This window comes from Physeter macrocephalus, chromosome 14, assembly GCF_002837175.3.
Source record: "Physeter macrocephalus isolate SW-GA chromosome 14, ASM283717v5, whole genome shotgun sequence".
NCBI classification, from domain to species: Eukaryota; Metazoa; Chordata; class Mammalia; order Artiodactyla; family Physeteridae; genus Physeter; species Physeter macrocephalus.
The window spans coordinates 84,466,173-84,483,613 of NC_041227.1; the positions used below are offsets into that span (position 1 = coordinate 84,466,173).

Genomic DNA, 17,441 nt, shown 5'->3' on the forward strand with positions numbered 1-17,441 from the left:
CCGCCCCCAGAGAGAGGAGAGGGAGCTTCCGGTTCGCCACTTCCGGCGGGCGGGACCCGGAAGTGGCGGGCTGTGGCCTGAGGGGCGTTGACCGGCTGATGGGCCGGAGTGCGCCGAGCCTAGGGCCCGGGACCTGAGGTACCTTCGCGGGGCGCGAGGAGCGCGGGGCGGCGGAGGCTTCCGAGGAAAAGCCGCGCGCGACGGCGGACCCGCGCCTCCCGCGCCGAGGCCGGCATCCCTGGCCGGACCCGAGGGGCCTGGCGCTTGGGCAGGGCCGGCCGCGGGTTGCTTGCGGGCCGCTTGCAGTTACCTCCAGGATCCTTTTGGGCCTCCGAGGCGCCGGGAGGAAATGGTTCCGGGGACGGTGCCCCCAGCTTCCAGCCCCATCAGTTACAGCTTTACCATATTCGCTGTCAGATGCGGGGAGCGATGCACGCGGGCTCCTGGCCCCTGAGCCACGCCGAGGAGTCGTCAGGAGCATCTCGGGACGAGGAAGGTGCGTGCAGTTTAAGGTTCCGGGCTCTGGAGTGACCTCTGTATTCCTGGCTCCACCTCCTGGCCTCCTGACCTGTTGAGCAAATGACCTAAGTCCCCTGAACCTCGGTTTTGTCGCTGTGCGATGGGGATCATAATAGCATATGTCCCATAAGATGGTTGAGAGAATTAAATGATGTCTCTGTAGTGGGTACCCAGCCAGACTCCTGTCACGGCCAAGAACTGATAAGTTATCATTCGTGTCTGATTAGGAGGGCAGGTTTCAGCACTCCTCCTTTCTTCCGGTTTTGGTGTTGGAGTTCCGCAGCTAACAGTGCACTGAAGGAAAAAGATTCGGCTTTGGAAAAAGAAGAAATAGGTAACTGGGTTCTAGGAGAGTAATTTCTCTGTCTTCAGTGATAAGGTGCTAGGTGGTCATGTGGGTCATCTCGGCTAGCATTGCCGGGCACGGGGGCACCGAGAAGAATGAGACCCCCGACTGTGTGAGATCTGACACGGTGCCAGTGGGGCGAGAGGGGTTGTCAGTTAGCAAGGTCAGTGTGATGGGGGTGATGTAGAAACTGCTGCAGAAACCCAGGTGAGGTAGCAGTTCTGTGTGGTTGGTCAGGGAAGGCTTCGGAGATTTAAACTTGGTACTCTGTTGGAGGAACAGTGGATTTTTCCTGCATACAAGGAAGGGAAAGGATATTCCCTGAAGAGGTAAACAGCATTAAATACTATGTTAAAAGTTTTCAGGGGTTTCCCTGGTGGCGCAGTGGTTGGGAGTCCGCCTGCGGATGCAGGGGACACGGGTTCGTGCCCCGGTCCGGGAAGATCCCACATGCCGCGGAGCGGCTGGGCCCGTGAGCCATGGCCGCTGAGCCTGCGCGTCCGGAGCCTGTGCTCCGCAACGGGAGAGGCCACGACGGTGAGAGGCCCAAGTTTTCAAAACGCCTTGTAATCTTCCATGTGCTTTTTAGAAACGTTTGGTGTTGACATCCGCAGGAAAAGGTAACGTCTTTTGAATAACAAGTTAAGGCTCAAAGAGTTTTATCTGCCCGAAGTCACCTAGCTGCTGAGTTCCAGACCAAGGCCAGAACCCCTGATACCTGTACCACGTGATTTACACCGTGCCTTAAGGCCTTATTCACCCAAGCGTCTTGAAGAGTCACAGCCTCTGTGACTTGTAAAACACAGAGAATTTCAACCTTGGCTGCCTGTCAGCATCACCTGTAGGGCTTTAAAAATTACAGATGCCTGAGCCACCTCCAGACCTATTAAATTAGAAAGGGTGGGGAATGGATGGAACGGACGTAAAATTTTCTTTTTAAAGCATCACAGGTGATTTTGGTACACAGAACTGAGAATTACTAGATTCCAACTTCTTTTTCTTTTTTTGACAACACAGCTGTCTAAAAGGTTGATTCACGTGAGTGTTAATGTTTCATGCAGTCCGAAAATATGAATTCCTGAGTTCTCTAGGCTTGTGATAGACAAGAAGTTTAATAGACATGTTCCTCCTTGGCCAACAGATTTTTCTCTTCATTTTCAGTTCTTTCCAAAAATGGGGGCAAGGTCAAGTACATGAATGAATGCATAAGTTTTTATTTATTGAGAGAAACCAGTCAGTGTCATGTGGGAAAAAAGGCCTAAACGATGAATACCTTCTGAAGAGATTGGTCAGGAAGTGCATTCATTTGTAATTAAGTTAGCCTATGTCAATAATCCCAAAGCATAGGCTCCGGAAAAGTAATCCCTGGAGATACTTCTGGGAGGAAGAGAATTCCACTGCCATGTGCGGTGATTTGGCTGCCTGTAGCTGCAAGGGAGGCTGAGAGAGCAGAGAGCAGGATTGCAGTGATGAGCTTGGGCCAGTCACAATCCATCCCCCAGACATAGTGCTGTCTGGAATCAAACCACAGTGATGTTAAACTAAGAAAAAAGTACAGAATGGATTTTGGTTAAGCAGCTAAAAGGGTGTGCCACAGTTTTGTTGAACCCGTTGTTTTCCAAACATTTTGGAAACAAACGCTTTTGTGAAATACCCTGAAAACTTGGGAAGTGCCAGCCTCTCTCACACACACACACAGCCAAACATACAAACAAACAATTTGGGGTTTGGACTATGTTTGTATTGACAGTTTTCACTTATTCTAAGGTGAATCAGACTTCCTGATTTGGAACGATCTTGCTTCATTCGACTTACTTTTCCTGGACAGGTTTCCTTAGAAAATGCCATATACAAGCCCTGCCCTTCAGTCACTGTAGATTAATAGGACATGTAGAGATGGGCCTCAACAGCCATATAACTGCACCTTTTCATTTTACAGATTTGGAAACTGAGGTCCAGAGAGGTTAAGTAATTTACTCTGAGTGATAGAACTTTGTCTCCAGACACCCAGGCCAGCATCTTTTCATCTCATTATATTGTCTTTCTTGTCCCTCACTCTACCTGTGGCATCTTCACTAATGAAATTATGTAGGGCTTCACAACTATATATATTTATTTGACTTTGGATTTTTAATTTTTACATTTCAAGTAAAATAAATATGTTTCGTAGATTTTTGTAGAATATGTTTTTAATTACCTGGTCATTTTGTTTAATATTGCTTATGACAAGAGACATAAAGAATTAAAAGCATTATTTTTAGCTAAAAGCATAGTTTTAATTAGCCCACAGTTACTGAAAGTTGAGTTGTATTCAATTTTATGTTAATGTGGTCATTAACTACAGTTACCACTTGCATATGTATTTTTAAACGTGATTCTGAATAACCAATGTAAAGCTTTGTACTTTGTCTCTTAAAACTAATGTTATCACGATTTACCTAGATAATGGCTTAGCACTCAGTTAAAAACCAAGCTGCCCTCAACTCCCACTTTGTCCTGTAGTGGATTTGCTTCAGAATTAGAAAGCAGAATCTCTATTAAAGTTTCTCCTTGGAGAGTCTGTACTGAATCCAATCTGCATTTTATTCTGTCTGATGTGACTTCTGAGTGGATGCTAACTCTCTCAAAGCCTTGATGAATTTACTGCACTAGATACGGACGTAGCTTCCTCTAGGCAAAATCCCAACCTAGTATGCAGGATGTACTCAGCACAGAATTATCCATCTAAAAGCAAAATAGATTTCAAAGCCCAAGGATAGGCAAAGGATCTGAATAGAGTTTTTCCAAAGAAGATATACAAATGGGCAATAAGTACATAAAAAGGTGGTCAACAGCATTATCAGTCAGAGAAATAAGACTTAAAATCAAATTGGAACCCTGATGTGCTACTGGTGGGAATGTAAAATGGTGCAGCTGCCTTTGAAAACAGTCTGGCAGTTTTTCAAAAAGTTAAATAAAGGGCTGTCATATGACCCAGCAGTTCCACTCCTAGATGGAGAAATGAAAACATACTTACTCAACAATAGAAAGACAGGGTTCTTCCCCTGGTCCCGTGATGTTGGGGGTAGGTGGTGACAAGACAGGCCTGGTTTGCTTCTTGCTTGAGGGAGGCCTCCCTCCTGCTGTGAAAAGGCCGATGCTCAGGCTCCTTCCAGTGAGCTGGGCTCCCACCAGATGTGTCTCTGGTCACCAGCGTCAGGGCTCCCACATAAGTGTGTGTGTCCAGAGCCTCAGTGTGATAATAAACTGGCTTTTACCCATGCTTATCCTCCTCTGGAGGCTTAGCAAAGGTGACCACTGATACAGTAGGCAACTCAGGTGTGGGGAAGCGTGGAGTATTTCAGGACCCTGCCTTTGGCCATGGCTTCATGGTGGTGATGCTGGGTCAAGTCAGGTCAGGAGACTGGTGTCAATTAGGCAATCGAAAGGGTTAAAAAGAACTCTAAGTGTCACAGAGGTAGCAGCTTCAGAAAGCAGCTACCACCTCTGTAACTGGATGATGGGGAATGAGGTCAGGATTATTACAGTGTGGAAACCGAGAGGAGCAGGCACTCCTCTACTGATGCTGTGATCTCTGCGGGGGACCTGACCAAGCTGGATCTTAAGGTGTTAGAAAAGCTGTACGTGGCCTCAGCCGCTGCTGCCGGGGTGAAGGAGCCCTGGAGCGAGGTGCCCAGGGGCCGCAGGCAGACGGGAAGCAGGTAGGAGGAGGGAGCCCTGCCCTCTCCGTCCTGCAGCGTCGCTGTCCCGTCTCGGCAGAGCCGAGCGCTCAGAGAGCCTGCAGGAGTGTGGTTTGCGGACTCCCAGCTCCAGCACCACCAGGCACCGGATACGGGCTAAGTTTGGAGCCAGGACAGATAACTGCTGGGAGCTCTTAGGTGAATAGATGTTCCACTGTAAGTGTACAGATTCGGGTTTACGAATCAGCCTCCTGGGAGCTTGAATAACCTAAATCAGTTCCTCAGATCTCTTAATAGTTCCTCCAAGGTGACCAGTAAGGATCCTGGTCCAAGATCACTCCAGTCAGACGTTACCCCTCAGCTGTAACCTTTTCCAGCTCTACACCCCAGGGCTGATTCCATCCAGGAGCTTGGTGACATCGTAAGTGGAAAGCGAAGTTCAGGAATGCAGTAAAATGAAACAGCCGCAGGGAAATGCACTCGAGCAAATTGTGTTCATTGCCGCGGCCTTCCACCCTCGTTAATCAACAGGCCACGATTTTAAGGGAAGCAATACCTGCAGCCCAGGAGGTGAGTCACGATGGCCTCCAGTCAAACAGAGGGATCTCAGCCACACTTGCCCAGAGTTCCTGACAGCGGGGGAGGCCATGTGACCCAGTTCTGGCTAGAGAGAGAGAAGGAGAAACCTGCAGACAAGTTTGCTAGGAAAAACCTCATTCGCTGCTGAAGGTGTGCAAAGGGCAGTGCTCTGGGCCTTTCCCTTCCTTTCATTCTCAGGAAGCAGGGCTGAAAGTGGAATTCCTGGCACCGAGGCAGCCGTCTCGCAATTGTGAAGTGATGAAGAAACATGCCGGGGAAGGCGGAGTAGGAAAAAGAGAGGCCAGATTCTAGATGAACTTGTTGGGCCACTGCTCCAAGCCTGGAACACCTGTCTGCAGACTTACTGCTATAAGCATACTGTTCTGCTTAAGCTATTTTCTGGGTTTCCGGTTCGTTGCGTCCCTGATGGGACATTGAGGGGTGGGGCTGGGGAGCCGAGTGACCTGCACCGGAGCTTGCTGAGGAAGACAGCACGGAGAAGCAACCCAGCTCACTCCAGACCACTGAAACTCAGGCCGTGTCTAAGAAGAATAACACAAACTTGACATGGTGGCTGTTTCCAGTAGGATATAAATCCACAATGGTTTAGATAAAACAAGTAGAAGATGCAGTTTTGTGCAGACTAGCTTCTTGTCTTGTTTCTTGGCTGTTTACTGTGCACCCAGTTCCTTTGCTGATGTCAAAATGTCCTGCTTCCCCACATCAGGAAAGTATCCCTTTTCTGGTTTCCTCCTCCCTGGAGTCTTGAAGCCTCGTGAAGAATATGGCGGAATGCTCCAAGTGTAGCAGGAAGCAAATCCTGTTGGCCACTACTGGTTGAGAAAATCATAACCCATAAAGAGCATCCCTAAACACCTAAACACACATTTTTCTGTTAGCTACCAGGAACTCTTAAAAATGGTTCTTATATATTCTGGTAAATGACCTGTCAGTGTTATAAAACTAGAGAATGCCAAGGTACAAGGAGATTTGCTAAATGCAAATTAATAAGAAGAATCCCAGCAAGGTTATTCTCAGAACAAAAATAATTAGCAAGCTACTAGGAATGCATAAACGTCAGATCTTTTCTAAAATTAGTTATTAGTTCTCATCTATGGTTCTTCTTTCTCCCTGCATTTGTACCTTTAAGACAATTGATAGCTGGCAATGAAGATGTTGATTTCTTTTTTGAAATAAGTATCAATGCATATTTGCAAAAATATGCCATTTCTTTAGCATTTACGGTGCATTAAGTGCTTTATCATGACATCATTTACTTTTCTCCAGAGCCCAGATGTGTGTCATTCCCATTTTCAGATGAAGAGCTTGAGACCTTAAAAGATTTTAAAAGATTAAATAATTTTTCCAAGTTCACATAGCTAGAAAGTAAGTACCACAACTAGAATTTAAACCTGCCTGATTTACAAGGGATGTGTTCTTAATCCTAATACTGGGCCGTCTCCCATATTTTATGTATTATAGAGTCCTCATTATCTGGCATTTCTTCATACTAGTCTAGAGTTTCACATTTCATCAAACAAGTGAAGTTATTGTAGTCCGGCCTCAAAAAATTACTTGATTTTGCGTTTTCTGACTCGGGTTCAATTTCCTTTGACCTCAGTTTCTGGGTATATAGAATAGGAACACGAATACCAGGTCCACCACTTCAATTACATTGCACTTTCAATACTTAATGAGAGTTCATGTCTGGACACCTTCAAATAATACTCATTCTGGAGACCTACCGAATCAGAAATCTTTGGGGGTGGGCCTGGGAATCCAGAGTTAAGCAAAATGACTTTATTATTTTTAAAAAATCACAAAAGCTTTGTGTAAAATGTCAAGAGTACAGAAAAAGAAAGAAAGCATTCCCAGGAGAAAGGGTCCCCAAGGAAGATGGTGATGGTGATGGTGGTGATGGCGGCCATGATGATGATAACAGCACAGACACCCCCTCTATTTCTTAGATTCTTCCTGTGTCCCAGAATTTACGTACCTTGTCTCATCACATTTCACCTTTGCAACAACCTTACAGCTAACGGACGATTATCCACATTTATAGATAAAGTAATCGAAGCTCATAGTCTGAGAAATCTGTATTAGGTTCCTAGGGCTGCAATAACAATACCACAAACTGGGTGGCTTAAGACAACAGTTGTGTAGCGTCCCCCAGTTATGGAGCCTGAAGTCTGAAATCAAGGTATCAGCAGGGCCATGGTCCCTCGGAAGCCTCTAGGGAGCATCCTTCCTGCCTTTTTCCAGCTTCTGAGAGACCCAGGCATTCAGTTCCCAGGCTGGGTCAGCCAAACTCCAATCTCTGCCTCAGTCTTCACATGGCAGTCTTCCTTCTGTGTCTGTCTTCACAAGGCATTCTCTGCTCTGTGTGTGTCTCTGTCCAAATTTCTCTCATTTAAGGACATGAGTCTAATTGGATGAGTGCCCACCCTAAGGACTTCACCTTAATTTGATTACACCTATTTCCAAAGAAGGTGACATTCCCAGATCCTGGGGTACAGGACTTCAACATGTCTTTCTAGGGGACACAATTCAACCCATAACACTATCCAAGGATACAATGGCTAGTAAACTGCAGGACTGGATTTGAACCTGGGTGATGCTAGAATCTGGCCCCGTGGCCGTCAGCCACCACATATCCTGTCTCGGGAAGGCACTCGGGGATGTTGTGCTGCAGTGCCTCAAGCAGGGGGAGGTGTAATAAGTGGGGAGAAAAATCTTGCAACTGTTCAGTAACGATTTATCTACAAGAGAACAAAACTCTGGGCCAGTCTCCGACATTTCCTCTGCAACAGTTAGAAGCCAAATGACTCCACACAGTGTTCTGAGGGGGAAAAAGTTACGAGCTAAGAACCTTATGCCCAGCAATTTCTCTTTCAGTGGGCCAGGCGGGCGTTCTCAGAAATGCAAGGGCTCAGAAAATATTCCACGTGTTGAAAAACTATTTGAAGATACATTCCAGTGGTTCAGAGGGTTTGAGATTATACAGACCAGAAAAAAATCTCAAAAATAATTTAGAAACCAACATAGGGATTGCCAGCTTTTAACTGTGTAAAGGCATTTATAACAAATCAAACTACCGTCTAGTGTTCATGTAATGGCTTCCTAAGAGATTGATCATTTTAATGCCAAAAATATTAAAAGAATATAATCTGACAGCTACTTAAATGGAATAGTTCAGCTTTATGGAAAAAATATTTGTATTTAATATATTTTACCCCAGAGGAGTGAAGAACTTTTTCTGTAGATAAGATCTCACCCATGAATGGGTGTTTGACCATCAGGAGCTCACAGGAACCTAAAGAAGGACAAGTGAAAATGTGTTCTGGCTAGCACTCAGGATTTATGCCACTGGGGGGAAACATGATTTGAAACTGACCATAATCATTTCCATCTTCTCACGAAAGTTTCAGTGGGAAAATCAGTCTTTTCAGTTGCTACTCCCTTCCACATACAGAGGGTAGAAGGAAGGAGATAACTTATTCCCTCAGCTGACATCTGGGTTTCCACTTAGTCTTTCCAAGTTCTCATGAAAATATCCATGAAAGGACCACTAGTTTAAAATAATGGTTTGCATTCGCACACTTAATTACTTCTCCCTCCCCAGTTCTCTATAAAAAGAACATGTCTGCATTTCAAACTGAGGGTTTGCCTATAATTTCTGAGAATTTCTGCAAATTAGAGTACAGGTGAGGCCAGAGTGAGAAAAGAACCCATCAGTCTACGATTCATGACATATAAAGGGTGAGACTCATGTATGGAGAAAGAGGAGGGGCCGCCTAGCAAAATTCTACCAGTACCTCCCTCCCCAGACTCAGAGCCAGAGGGGCTGGGAGCCAGGACAAACAGAATCTGGAAGCCAGTGTATCAGGTACAGACAGAGAGGCTGCTTGAAGCGTTCAATCACACTTATACTTGGAATGAGTTCCTGGACTAAGTAAAGAAGGGCAGCCAGGAAGCTGGCTTAAAACTGAAGAAGTGGGTGTGAGTTGGGAAATGCTGCCCTGGAGCCTTTGCCCTAGAGCCCTCGCTAAGGGTAAGCTAGAATGACAATCAGGTACAGAGACTTTGAGGCACCATGGTGAAGTTCTTCCCCCATATCTGTTCCCTTCCTCACCTGCTAGGCACGCGGACCTTCTATATGGTATGAAGTAATACTATGGTAAATCAAATCACAATTTCCCTGTCACAGTAACTACAGAGATATCAATCCGAAGACACACTGAATAAGAAATTTGCAACCTTTCCTAAGGGACTGACTATACAGTGGTAACAAGTCCTCAAATCTAAATGACTTGACACCAACAAAAGGGTTTACTCCTTGCTCGCTTAAAGCTTGATGCAAGCTGGGTGACTCGTCAAGGCTGCCATCCTCCAAGCAGTAACACAAAGATCCAGGCTGCTTCTGTGTTGTGGCTCCACCATTCTCAATATGTCCTGTATGGTCACCACCTCATCAAAGAAAGAGACTCTTGTGTACACATCAAAAATGGCAAATGTCTTTTATACTCCCAATCCATTGCTCAGAACTAATCAAATGTCCCCAACATAACTGCAATGCAAGGGCATCTGAGAGATGAAGGTAAGCAATGAAACATACGGGTATTACTCTGCCACAGGGACATAAAAGAAGACTTGGATAAAATGAAAGGCATACCATGCTTCTGTATCAGGAGAGATAATATTGTAATGATGTTAATTCTCTCCACTATAATATAGGGCTGTAACATAATCCTGACACAGTACTTAATAAAATAACCCCAGAGTTCTTCAGGAAGAATAAATGAGCAAGGATAGCCAAGAAAAGTTAGAAAGTAAAGTAGAATAAGGCAGGGCTCTCCACCAAGGTGTTAAATGTATTGTGAAGCTCCAGTTGTTCAAATAATTTGGTGGTGCTTGCCCGAGAATAGATAACAAGATCATTTTGGAACAAAATGACAAGTCTAAGAACAGACCAAAGGGTATATACACATTTAGCATATTTAGATAAGAGCAGCATGCTAAATAAGTATGGAAAAGAATATTTAGCTGAAGCATTTAGCGTAGGGGCCACCAAATCAACACTTGGGAGGAATGTTAAGTCTGTACCTCACACTGAACTCCAAAATCTATTTCAGACGGATTGAAAAGTTTAAATGAGTTAATAGAGGGAAATAAAGGCTTGGGAAGGACCGTCTCAGCATGACTTGGGTCAAAGGATCCATAAAGATGCATGCGTTTTTCTTTTAACCTAAAAATTTTAAACTTCTCTGTCTGTCCCAAACAACAGATCAAACTAAATGGCAATCAAAAATGAGGAAATCAACTGCATCACATATGACAGACAAGGGAGTACCACTATTAACATGTGAACAGCTCTAGAGATAAATGACAAAGGCACAAAATTATATGAATGAAAAGACATGGGGTTTTTTTGATAAACATAAAAATTTCAATATCATTGGGGTCCAAGTACAAATTCAGAAAAACTGGTATAGTCTTCTACCTACTGAATTGGCAAAGGTTAAAAAAAAGTGATAATTGGTGCAGGGTGATGGGGAGTATACATTTATATCCAGTCGGCCCTCCATATCCACGGGTTCCACATCCGTGGATCCAACCAACTTCAAATCAAAAATATATTTGTTTAAATTCCAGAAAGTTCCTAAAAGCAAAACTTGAATTTGCTACACACCAGCAACTATTTACATAGCATTTACCTTGTATTAGAAGTAATCTAGAGATGATTTAGAGTATGTGGTAAGATGTGCATAGGTCATATGCAAATACTACACCATTTTATATAAGGGACTTGAGCATCCATGGATTTTGGAAACTGTGGAGGTTCTGGAATCAGGCTGCTGTGTATACTGACAACTGCACTCTCTCTGGAGGGCAGTTTGTTAAAAGTCTCCAAAAGTTTCTATCTGGGCATTCTACTTCTAGGAATTTATTCTAAGGAAATAATGATGCATTTGTAGAAATAATTATTTAATAAAGTCGTCATCCAATCTCAGTTTTAGGAGCAAAAGTTTGAAAACAACCTAAATGTTCAGTAATAATTCTTGGTAAATATCCAGTATGTCTTGACTGAATAAATTGTTTTATGTCCATATGCACAGACATTGTAAATATTGTTGTAAAGTTTGTTTATAGGCATTAAAATGTTCATAGGCTATATTTGAATGAACAAAGCAAATTACCTACAGTATGTTCCTATTTTAATTTTTCAGAGTTTACACATGCCTTAAGAAATTCTAGAAGCACACGTTCAAAATTAACAGCAGTCACCTCTGGTTGATAGAATTAAGGCAATTTAAAATACTCTTTTTCATTCTCTGTAGTTCAAAATGTATGTATTCTACAATAAGTATGTCTCACTAAATTAAAAAATGGAGAAGGTGGAGGGAAAAAAAAAATTGTGAGACTCCCAGAGTGGCCACTGCCAGGATCTGACGTGTGGATCAAAAAAAGAGAATGACTGTTGTGCCCTCATGGCTGCCTGAAAACACATATTTCAGAGTTGGCTGCATACTTTCTGGTAGCTTTGTATTCCAAGGGCTGAGGTTTGCAAACAAGCTAAGCCAGGTACAGCGTGTGCCCCATCAGGTGGTTTTTGGAGCTCACCAGGGATGAGTAATGCTCGCTCATTTACCTTTGGAGGAGTCCGTGCGGGGTGCCAAGGTGTTGACAGAACCTGCGCTGAGAGCAATGTTTATTTATATCTCCTCACCATCATTCACGGCTAAATCGAGGGCTTTCTCCGAATTTGCGCACGGTTTGCATTTGCAGTTCTCTCCACTGGTGATCCCTGGTTGGGTTTGGCTGGGCTTGAGCAAATGAAGAGGAACTGAGACGGTGAATGGGCTGAGTGCTGTGATTCACGCGTGCTTGAGGCTTGGTTGCTTACACCATATGTGCTGGAGATGCTAAGGTCTCCAGACTTCTGCTTTGCACCTTGAGGACTAATTCACATCTGCACTGCTCATGCTAGAAGATGTTTTAAACTGTGTGACTCTGTGTATGTGTGTGTAGCCAGTTGGGGTGGGGGGGAGCCCTCATAATGTCCCAGTTAGGGGCTGAGCCGTTTGTATCCACTGAAAGTCTTTATGGAACGTGAACACTCCTATAAGCCTCTGTTTATTATGGAAAATCTCAAATATATAAAAAGCAGAGAGTTGACCCTCCCCAAATAGGGGTACATATAATTGCATCAGCAATCATCAACGCATGGCCAATCTTATTTTCTTTATAATCCCACCACTGTCCTACCCCAACTATTAGACACTGCAAATGCCAGCAGCTATGGAGTTCAAGTTGGAAGTCTTAGAAACTCTTCTATGTAATTTGTGAATTGTGGGGTGAGAGAGAATAGAGCAAAAGATTAAGGAGCCAGATAGACCTGACCTGAAGCAGGGTGACCATTACAATTTGCTGCTTGGTTGATCTTAGGCCACTTAAACTTTCTGATCCTCATCTGTGAAATGGGAACATAGTACATAGCTTGTAGGACAACTGCATTAAACCCATGGTGCAGTTAAAGTACCAAGCACCATTCTCTGTATCTAGCAGGTCCTTAATTGTTATTACTATTTCTACTCCTCTATCTAGAGTAGAAAACCTAAAGTACAGAAAGAGAAAGTCCTTCACAATATCAGAATTTCCAAACAGGCTTATAAATAGCCGTTGTCCACTTGCTGAGGTCACTACTTAGGAATGAGTACCTTTTGAGAGTAAAATCTGTAACTGGCCATTGTCATTAGTGTGAGCTGCTGCCTTCTCACTGTAAAGGATAAATACGTACCAATTTTGTCCAAAATTTCACCAACATGGGCATGAACAAATGTTTTTAAATTCCCCCATTAGCTGACCCCTTGTTTGGGTTCAGTGCTAGAGATGCAAACAAGGTGATCGGCGTGCTTTCATGAGTCGGTGTCGATTAACTTTTCAGCCTAAGTCATCATCCTTCTACCGAGGAAACGAAAACAGAGCAGGTCCGTTGTGATGGGAAGCTAGGGTGTTAGGGAAACGTGATGTCTGAGGAGCTACTTCTCAGGTGGTTGGACCTACAAAGTGAAACAAGTTAAGGTGAGTCAGGGGAGGTGGGGTGCTGGGAGGACAGGACCTGCAGTAGCCGGGAAAACGTGAGCGCATGAATCATCTGGATGGTGTGTGCGGAACAGGAAGAAAAGTCACCGAACTTGGAACTGGGGAGCACTGTGGACAGATGTCAATAGGCTCTGCAACCTGGTTCAGGCCTGTGTGAACTCAGCAAGGCCTTCCAGCTCAAATCAAGAGCAGTGAGTTTCGGAAAGTCAATTTCTTAACTGTTCTTTCCAATTAATTTCTGACCTGAGGCAAGTCACTCTGCCCTAATAAGTATTCTCCTTATCACCTGGGCTTTGAGAAGTGGGTTTGTCTATCATGTCGAAAGGGTGTGTCTATTAGTAACTGTGCTTTTGCAGTGGACACAGAAGTGGGCAGCTCAGGTCCCATTTCAAGGGAGCTCACAGCCCCTGACTCTAGCACCTTCGAGATCCAACTCAGCTTTTGAGCCGAGACCACATTCTTTCTAGAAGGCCCCCAACCGATGACTGAGCATGAGATGAATCTAGGGCTTGGCCATCTCTGCCCAATGTGGGGTTCTTCCAGGGCTCCCCATTGGATTAGCCTAAACCTTGTCAAATCCACATGATAATCTGAGGGTCTCCCTGGGAGAGCATCCTGGCCGCTCTAATAATCTGCCCTGAAAACTAACTCAGTCCCTGAAGATCCACCTGACACATGTGGTATGGAAATAATTCAGAAATTACAAGGAACAACTATAACAGGATGATAGCAGACTTAAATCATAGATGCTCAAGTTGCAAAAGTTTATGCCATACACAAAACAGCCGTATTTCTTTAAAAAGACTTGGCACTGTGATAGTATTCTTTCATCCTGGAACTAACATTTCAGAGTTTTGGTTACAAGCCCGTATTTCCCTTAGCCAGGAGTTTCGTGACCAGTTAGACAATAACTACATCCCTTTGCAGCCTTCCTTCTGTTCTTTTCTATCAGGTCCATGACCTTTTAATTTTTCATTTTTGAAGTGTGCTTTTCTTTTTTAAAATTGAGGTATAGTTGATTTATAGTGTTTCAGGTGTACAACAAAGTGATTCAGTAAAGTATGGTTTTCTTTAAGATTTTCAGAAAAAAGTTTTTTGGTTTTTTTTTTTTTAAAGTGATGTCTTACATATTATCAAGACAAGAAAAGTCTCTGTTGAAGTCATCTGGATCCACACATCTTATTCATTATCCAGTTCAACTATTGGTCAACATTTACTTACAGGGGTCCAGTATTGGCTAGGAATTACATTTTGGTTGCTGATAATGGTGTCCCAAATAAGGTGGTGTAGACAAGAGAAAGTGTAAAGAAATCCAAAACGTGATGGCTTTCTATCAACCAGGCTGTGTTCAACTACAAATCCCAGAATGACCTTTCCTGTGTATCTCCAGGTCGAGTGGGTCGCAGAGAGGTTCTCTGGGAGATTTAGAGATAGAAGGGCCATCGCAGCCATTGTGTAGCTCACACATGTTGTCATTACCTGCTGACTCACCTTATCACACAACAAGGTGAGCCAGCACCTGGGCCCACAGCTGCTCCATCTTTTCTTGGATCCGCCTTCAGCTTCTCTGACACCTGCACCCGGACCAGGTGTACCCATTTAGCTCGGTGACGAAGGTGCCCAGTTTCTACAGGATATTCACACCACTAAGGTCAGAGGCAGTGAGATCTGACACTGGTTCAGTCTGTCCCCAGGGACTCCGGGTTGTGCTTGTGGGTCCCGCTTGTTCTCTTCCTCCTCATTTCCATCTTCCTCTCTCCACTGCCTGCAGCCTCCAGCCTCAGCATCGGGTGCAAGGACAACAGCCCTACAGATTCTGCTTAACCTGCTCCTGCAATTGCCTAAGGTCCAGACTCTGTAACAGAACACACCCATCTAGGGATTCTGCTTCTCTGATGGAACCTTAGCTGATACGCAGCAGTGGACAGCCCAGTGTTGGAATGGAGGACGCACCTTGTCTTTCAGTTCAGCCATCCTTACCACAAGTGCTTCCATCCTCAGGATCACAAGGTATAGCCACCACACTCTGGTCACTATTTCCTGTTCCTGGCAAAGAGGGGAAGAAGAGAAAGCCAAAAGGGGGTTTTCCTGGAAGCTCCATGTGTAGCCCTAACCTTGGGAACGTGAAGTCCTGACATCTAAACTACCTCTGTGCCTTCAAGGAATATGTGACTGAATAGAGTAGAACATTGGATGTAGCATGGATTCCATGTAAATTTCAGATGAAATTCAGTGTCTAACAGTGATGTGGAGGATGACAAATAACTTATGCTGAGCTTTTTGTAAAGGGGAGGGTCCACTTATATGGGGAAAGTTTTCTGGAAGAGGTCACTTTACACTCTGATTTCAAGGAGGTAAAGGATGTGGCATAGTAGAAAGGATAGAGGGAATTATACAAATATGGTGGAGTGAGAGGTGGGAGAAGTAAGAAAGTAAAAATAAAACATTTCTGATTTGAAACAGATTATATATTTGGTGTTAATGACTATGATTTGCCTCAGGTACTTTAGATTTCAGGGTGTATGTCTGAATCTGTGCACATCTGAGATGTGCATTTTTGTGAAAGAGAAACTTAAATAATGTGTATTTTTCCTTGTAAACCAGAAAGTTTTCTTTGTATAGTAGAGGCTTTTAAGTACAGAAAACATAAGAAAAAAAATCCATATTAGAAAAAATGTGTCTCAATTAGGGAACGAACTTCATGACACTTCTTAGGACTTTTCCATGACTGTCCCTTTCAAATTATAACTAGGGTGAATTTGGTACAAATGCTGGAAAGCTGAAGAGAGTTTAGAAAATGCCAAATAGGAAAATGTTTTTTCATTCATCACTTCCATCCATTGCTTTATAGAGAAGGTAGCTGGAGACCTTTATTTACCATGCCTGCCTTTATTTACTAGGCTGCTGCTTATAAAATGGGTCAAATGTCCTATTTTGTTTTAATTTTGTCCTATTTTCATTTGAACTCAAACTAATTTGTTCCTTAAAAATGAGAAGACGAACACACTGAGCTTAGGTACCTTAAAGTATTTTAAGAATTGACAGAAAAATCAGTACTTAATACAGATTATTATTTTATCAAGAAATTATGAAATATTTGTACTATTAGAAAACTTTGTCCAGAATGTACGACTTCAGTATATAACCATTATTTAGTGTCAGGAAAGTTTGAATTTGCTTAAGAACTCCTTAAAGATTGCTGTTGAGAATTATGCCATGAAAAAAAAAATCAATGAAGCCAATAACCCCACCTTTTTCTAATGAACCACCTCATTTGCCAAGTTAAGAAATATAGAAATAGGCACTTAGTGCTGATTTAACGCATGATGTTACATGGTATTAGAAATCTCTGTCTCAGAAATAAGTAATGGTACACAACTGGTCTGAAAGTGTAGCAGGTATGATTCTCAGGCCACAGATACAGGGAAGCAAGAAATGTATCTTCTTTGGTGTACTTTATTCCATTTTTTTTTCATAACCACTTATCTTATAATCCAAACTCCTATTCTACAATGATGGAGGTAACTTAGCCAATAGTGGGTTCATGGCCCTTTTCACTGTGACCTAAAGGAAAAGTTCAACAAGTTTGAGAACCAACAGGATAAACTGAAAAAAATTACTTGAAAAAATATATAAGAAACGTTGCTGACACACTGGACATCCACATACGAAAAAAACGAATCTAGACACAGACTTTACACCTTTCAAAAAATTAACTCAGAACGGATTGTAGAACTAAATGTAAAATGTACAGCTACACAACTCCTAGAAGGTAACATAGGAGAAAATCTAGGTGATCTCGGGTTTGATGATAACTTCTTAGATACAACATCATTTAAAAGCTTCTGCTCTGCAAAAAAGACATTATGAAGAGAATAAAAAGACAAACCACAATCTAGGAGAAAATCTTTGTAAAACAAATCAGATAAAGGACCAGTATCCAACATGTATAAAGAACTCTTAAAATTGAAAAATCAGAAAACAACCCATTAAAAATGGGCAAGAGATCTGAACAGATACCTTGCCAGAGACAATATATGGATAGCAAATAAGCATGAGAAAAGATGTTCAACTTCATATGTCACAGGGGAAATACAAATTAAAACAATGAGATGCCACTACACACCTATTAGAATGGCCCCAAATCCAGAACACTGATGATGCCAAGTGCTGGTGAGGATGAGGAGCGACAGGAACCCTTATTCTTTGCTACT

At 43.2% G+C, this 17,441-nt stretch overlaps 1 protein-coding gene and 1 long non-coding RNA gene across 2 annotated transcripts in view; one reads left to right on the forward strand and one right to left on the reverse strand.

Annotated features, from left to right (window-relative positions):
• Window positions 1-481, reverse strand: part of COX10 (cytochrome c oxidase assembly factor heme A:farnesyltransferase COX10) — a 113,843-nt gene extending 113,362 nt beyond the window's left edge. Inside the window, 1 exon segment of the mRNA XM_024127899.3 lies at window positions 1-481. Within this exon segment, the coding sequence (XP_023983667.2) occupies window positions 1-481 (481 nt within the window).
• On the forward strand, window positions 65-15,644 carry LOC102983714 (uncharacterized). The gene is made up of 3 exons (XR_003683109.1): window positions 65-138; window positions 418-496; window positions 14,999-15,644. It is a non-coding gene; the product is annotated as an uncharacterized lncRNA (long non-coding RNA).
• The last annotated feature ends 1,797 nt before the right edge of the window (window positions 15,645-17,441 follow it).